General features: G+C 42.7%; 1 protein-coding gene across 1 annotated transcript in view; it reads left to right on the forward strand.

Moving 5' to 3' along the window:
- Positions 1 to 6,057, forward strand: part of LOC147208594 (complexin-2-like) — a 51,133-nt gene extending 45,076 nt beyond the window's left edge. The window contains exons 3-4 of the mRNA XM_086137778.1: positions 1,400 to 1,575; positions 5,701 to 6,057. Of these exons, the coding sequence (XP_085993904.1) occupies positions 1,400 to 1,575; positions 5,701 to 5,895 (371 nt within the window). The 3' untranslated portion in view covers positions 5,896 to 6,057. The remainder of the gene's footprint in view (positions 1 to 1,399; positions 1,576 to 5,700) is intronic.
- The last annotated feature ends 265 nt before the right edge of the window (positions 6,058 to 6,322 follow it).

Below are 6,322 nucleotides of genomic sequence, written 5' to 3' on the forward strand. Positions count from 1 at the left end.
CAGTCAGGAACCTCCAGGTCGCTGCCGTCTCATCAATTTCCCTGCCTCAAGCAGATGGCCGCGTCCGATATGTCCTCCAGTGGTGGAATGAGGGGCTTGGCTTTTTTTTCTTTCTTTTCTCTCTTGAGATGAAGATACTCGCCTCTGGTTAAAATCAATTTGTTTCCGGTACGTTGAAAGTGAGCACGGAGTGCAGGTGGAAGGTTTGCGAGTTGCCGTTGCGGAAGCGCTGGACTGAAAAGGGGTGTTGCAGTGACAGCATACACATGCAAGAACACACAAGCTGACCATCTGGATTAGTCTTCCCCCTAGCGCTCCCTGCCATGAAATTTCAACATTCAGCTTCCATTTACAGCAAATGCTGCTTCGAAATGTTTCTGAAGGATGCACTTTTGTACATATAGCAAGTTATTGTCATTTATTCAAGGTGACATGTGGATTGCAAGCCTGCTTCGCAATTAAAGTTTCTGGATTTGGATCTGATTATATGAAATGGTCATGTAGAAACTCTGTTTCACTAATCGACACAGAATCCTGTAATGGCAGGATTCACAGAAAAGTATGCCCCGTGGAGAACTCAATTAAAAACGGACCTTTGACATGACATAATTATGCCATGACATAATTATGCCATGTCAAAGGTGACATGTCAAAGGAATAAAAATAAAGTACTAAAAAACTAGTTGGTGCCAACTAGTTTTTATGCAATGTCACTGGTAGACAATATTATTGCATGTTTAGCACATCTAAAGAGCTGTGAATGGAGATGAGACTACGAGACAAGCCTCACAATTGGTCTCATCATCCAAATTATCAGAGTCACTTTCAGCCTCTTTGTCCTCGGGTCCGAAGCAGAGGTCCAAGTGGACGCTTTGCATGAAGAGATGCTAATCCCCTCCGGGAGGCACAAAGGCAATCACGAGAACAAGTAATAATTTAGTGTCACCACTTTGATTCTAGCCGCTCACCTCTGCTGTCGGGCACTTAAGCTTTGGTTTCAAGTGACAGCTTTTTGTGTTTGACTTGGACGCTTCACCGTTTGGGCTCGATGTCGGCAGCTTGTGTGCATCTTCTTTCTTTTTTATGAACACCGTATAGCTGTACTAATGCAAATGTATGAAATCTCCCATGGATGGGGATTTTTGTCTGATTATGTAGTTTTCAACTCCAGCTCTTTTAATACACTGTGTTAGAAAAAAAAGACCATTTACATCAAATCATACATTTTTCTCTCCAGCCACTTTTAGGCCATTTATTTAATTATTTTATATCTGTACGCAGACAAAAATGGCTTTTGAACATTGGCCGTAAAATCCTACAAAGGCACAGAGTAAAATTATACACAGTTGAGCTTAATGATTGAAAATAACACTTTTTGTCTCTCTCAAACGCTTTCTAGGGGCCACCAAAGACATGGGCAAGATGCTGGGCGGCGAGGAGGAGAAAGACCCTGATGCCCAGAAGAAGGAGGAGGAGAGGCAAGAAGCACTGAGGCAACAAGAGGAAGAACGGAAAGCCAAGTATGCCAGAATGGAGGCAGAGAGGGAAAACATCCGACAGGGCATCAGGGACAAGGTATGAAATGCAACGCCCGCATCACCCTCACATGTAAAAACCTAAAAAAAAATAAAATAAAATCAACTAACAAGTACAAAATGTTTTTTTATAATAATAATCATCATCATCGCAATCATAATAAAAATAATAAGGTTTCTGCCTGGTCTTGTACATAGAGTGGATATAAAAAGTTTACACACCCCTATTCAAATGCCGCATTCTTGTGATATACAAAAAAAAAAAAAGAAATACGTTTAAATTTTTTAAATGTTTTCCACCATTGTGACCTATAATCTCGAACTCTCATTTGATATTCTTTGGGGGGGCCAGCCTTTGAGGTAGTATCAGAGGCAGAACACTGCCTGTGATTAAAAAGCATGAGTTCAACACCCACGTCCTACACACTGAAGGCATGAGCGACTGCGATCGCTGTCCGAATGCTCACTGGTTCCCACTTGAGCAAATAAAATAAATGCCAAATGTACCCCGTAGCCTAAGACCAATTTGCCATGAAGGTGGTGTGAAAGCGGCTTAAAAAAGTGAAGAAAAGTGACAAATATGAGTAATACACAGACGTTGATCAGCAATCTCAACATGGCCAATACTTTGACTTTGGAGCATACTTTTTGTCACTGCGGCGTCGCAGTTATTCCCCTTGTTGAGTTTTGTAAGAGGCAAGAGAAAGCGACAGCCCCATACGACGTCGGGGGCTCGAGTGAGCGTAGCCGTCGTCTCTTCAGGCCTTTTGTTGCTTGTTGTATATGTCTGAAAGGCTGCCGAGCGAGACAGATGGCGGGCGGCAAAGAGCGCAAACATGGCGGTAGTCGGCAGACGAGCTGATACCCGTCAAGAGAATCCTCAAAGTCGCCTCTGCTTGTTAAGAGACTTTTGGGGGGAGAAAAGTTTGCCATCAGGAATTACTTTATGGATGAGATGTAAAATGTACAAACTGTGCGCGTGGGTAGAGTTTTCTTTCTTTTGGGTATTATCATCGACGGGCTCGTTTAGACAGGGCATTTCCGCGAGTGATCACAGCCGACTTGTTTCCAGACCAATAAAAGCAGCTCCACTCGTACTTTTAAATTCAGCGCAGGAGAGGCGCTGTGCTGGAGTCCATGCAGAAGATCGAAGAGTGTAAAGTATCTTTATAAGCAAGTGCAAGCAGACCTCCACTTGCGGATGTTGTGAAATTAGCCAGGGGCCCTCATGAAAATGAAGATGCGCTTATTCTTATGGCAAGCACACAAGTGCCTATCGATGACAAAAGAGCCCACAGGCTTCTCTCAACAATTGAATGCCTCGTCCGATATCAGTGTCAGAAGTGAAATTCGCTGCTTGCGTGCTACAAAAACACGAACAGGAAAAGTTCCGGAAGTTCAAAAAGGCAAGTCACTGTTTCTTTCTTGCCAGAGTGCTCTATTCGTAGAACTCCGTCTTGGTGGCAGGAGTGGCATTCACCGTACATGCTCCCCAAAATAAATATACAGGAAAACAATTGCAAAAGCAGTCTAATGGGAGATTTTTTTTACATGAAAAAAAAAGATGGAATGTCAATAAGTGAGGCAGTGGTGAAGACATTTAAGATAGACATTTAACTCCAACAGAGAACGTGAAATAAGTCAAATTTGTGTCGTTCAGTAAAGGTTGGAAAACCTCATCAGAGAAGACCGCTAACAAAACGCTAACAAGGTCCTAGCGGTGTTGACATATCATAAACTAGAACAATCAGGGAAGATATGTCATAAAATAAAAATAACTCGGGATTTTGTGAGTCCACCATCCTATTAGTGTTGTAATTTTAATTCCATGTACCCGGGGGTGGGGGGATAGCATAATTTTGCACCGTATTGCTGTGAAATAGCGCAGCGTTGCCTTGGGGCACTCCAATGAATCACGAGCAAATGGCGGCGAAGAAAGGCTGACGAGCTGTTTTCGTCTGCAATGATTTTAGTTTAACCGATCCCCGGACGACCTCGCTATCTGTCTGTGAAAACACACACCAAATGCGCCGACGCTCATCTACGCAACAGAGCACCGCACCGGTGGTCTTCCTCAAGGATATTTATTGGCCCTGGAATCCCATTACGGAGAAGCGGCAATGAGGTCACGAAGGAGTTCATCCCGTTTTCTGCATTTCTGCCTTGAGATCAACTGTTGTGCAGCCCCTTGGCCAAGTGGTCCTCTGCGGCGCACTTCGCAGTGGCACAAAATAAATTAATAAATTAAAAAACAAGTGAAAATAAAGTTTTTGTGCCACGTTACGAGAGGAGCAACACGGATAACACGGAGAACTGTTTGAGACACACGAGAGGGCGACCGTTAGGTTAACTTGAAGCTTGGCCTGGGCCATTAACCAATTTTTATCCATCAGGGTCACTTTTTGGGTCTTTTTGTGGCTTCTCTAGTTTAAAGCCTATCTCAACTGAGGTGAATGGCTTCCACTAACAACATGGTTGTGAGTAGAGAAGAGCGAGCCATTTGATTCCTATTATTTACTTATTTCCACATTATCTGGAAATATATATACAAGCTTATACTTATATACAACTTTGGACAGTTTCTCATTCAAAATCATGACAGAGGGCGTCCAAACTATTTATTGCTAGTTTGAAATGTTAAAACTTTGAAAAAAATGTTATCTACACATTTTTAATTTTTGTATTTATTATTTTAATTTCCCTTTCTGTGAAAGTCAATATCAAATTGAATGCCAAAAAAATCTGCTTCACAGCTTATTTATTAGCATGTGAGGATGAATAGAAGCATCTCAAAGACATGTCGCTCAGTGGGATACGGTCTCTAAAGTTCATCATTTCGAGATCATCTTTAATAGCATTCTATTGAGAATGTGTGGCAATCCACACAAATTTTGATGGACATGTCAATCATAGAAGGTATGAAATGGTCTCAAGAGCCCATGCCCAAATTTGACCAGGATGTCAGCCGTTTTGGTTTGAAGTGGCCATTTTCGAGTCAATTTGGCCATTCACATGAATTGGAAAATTAGCAGTTTTATCGATCAATCCGAAACCGAATGGGGGGAATGGGTGGAGCAAAGGTAACAAAACAGACAGGCCGGTGCAAGTAGCACTATGCAAACTAGCGCCCTAAGGTGTTACGAACCTGGCACCTGGAGGGGGGTTTGCTGGTTCTCATAAGAGTAAGGCTGCATCAAAGTTAATTGGACAGTGCCCAGTGGTACGGGTTAAAATGGGGGGGGGGGGGGGGGCATTCCTACTTGACACTGGCTCAATGGTGACAAGAGTCACCCAGGCCTTCTTTGAACAACAACTTAACCCCCAAACTGAAGACCATTTGAAAACCGGTAATGGGCTTCAAGTAACCACAGCGAATGGGCTGGATATCCCATACTTGGGATACGTCGAGCTCGATGTTGAGGTCTTGGGCAAAGTCCTGCCATATACACAGGCACACACACACTCCCACGTAACTCACATAAAACTAGAATTACTGGTGCCAATTCACAGTCCCTTTACCAGTGTGGTTCATCTTCAAGCTTGCTATGAGTTTGAGAGTGACATATTTGCAGTGGATCTATTTTGACACCTATTTATTAGACATATAAATTCTGGTTATTTGGCACTGTGTGCCCATATTCTGTATTTGGCACCACAATTATTGTTAGTGGTTTCCTGACCTATAGCAGAGTTCTATCCTTTCATGTGGCTTTTTTGTAATTGTACTGATTGTGAAAAAATAAATCTCTGGTTTACATCAGCCTCTGCTACAGTCCTCCTTTATTGAGAACTCTCAGTGGGGGATAAATTCAAGTGACATCCAGTTTTGGGGCTCTCGGTTACATTTTATAAGCCCTTTATAGATATAGCAACCTATTAAGATTTCATCAGAGAACATAGCAACTGCATCGCAACTGATACATCAAGGAACAACCTGCTGCATCAGACCTCTTACTCAGGAAGTGATCCAAACAAGACCCGATCTGAAGCTGATAACCAAGGCAGATGGGTCATGCTAAATGTCCCAGCTTTGTTGCCTACGCCATCTAATGTGGGCATAAAAGTTTAATCACGTCAAAGATTCACCATGTAAAACTGTTTACGAGGGGCCCATTCTCTGCTGCTTGCTGCTTTTAATGTGATTTTTTTTTCTGTCCCTGTGCAGTACGGCATCAAGAAGAAAGAAGAGAAGGAGGCGGAGGCAGCGGCCGCCATGGAGCAGGCCTCAGAGGGCAGCCTAACCCGCCCCAAGAAGGCGGTGCCTACCGGCTGTGGCGAAGAGGAGGAGGAGGAGAGCATCATGGACACGGTGATGAAGTTCATCCCGGCACCGCTCATGGATATGTTCAACAAGAAGTAATGTCGCCTCGCTTATGACCACCTCCTCCACCCTTCCTCCCTCCTTACACCCTGCTTTTCTTCCACTGCTGTGACATGGTGTAATGTTGGTCACAAAATGGCTAATTCTATGTCCTGTCTGCCACTTATTAATTTGTGAAAATATACATCATTATCACCCCCATTATGCCCACTTTAATTTGTAAATAGTCTGGTGATACATGACAAATAATTCTATATATATATAAAAAATATGTATATGAAATATAACAAGATAGATAGCTGAGTACAAGCCATATTTTTAACTTTGAGGAATATATCCAAATCATTTTTTGGTTCTTTTATGTTAAGATTTGATACATGTATTGGGGGGGGGGGGGGGGGGTCCTCTCTGTGACGTATCAATGAAGTGATTGATTGTTTCCATTTTGTTTTTGTTTGTTTTTTTA

The sequence above is a fragment of the Hippocampus guttulatus genome, chromosome 2, assembly GCF_054856545.1.
Source record: "Hippocampus guttulatus isolate MCC_2025c chromosome 2, RoL_Hgut_1.0, whole genome shotgun sequence".
Taxonomy (NCBI): Eukaryota; Metazoa; Chordata; class Actinopteri; order Syngnathiformes; family Syngnathidae; genus Hippocampus; species Hippocampus guttulatus.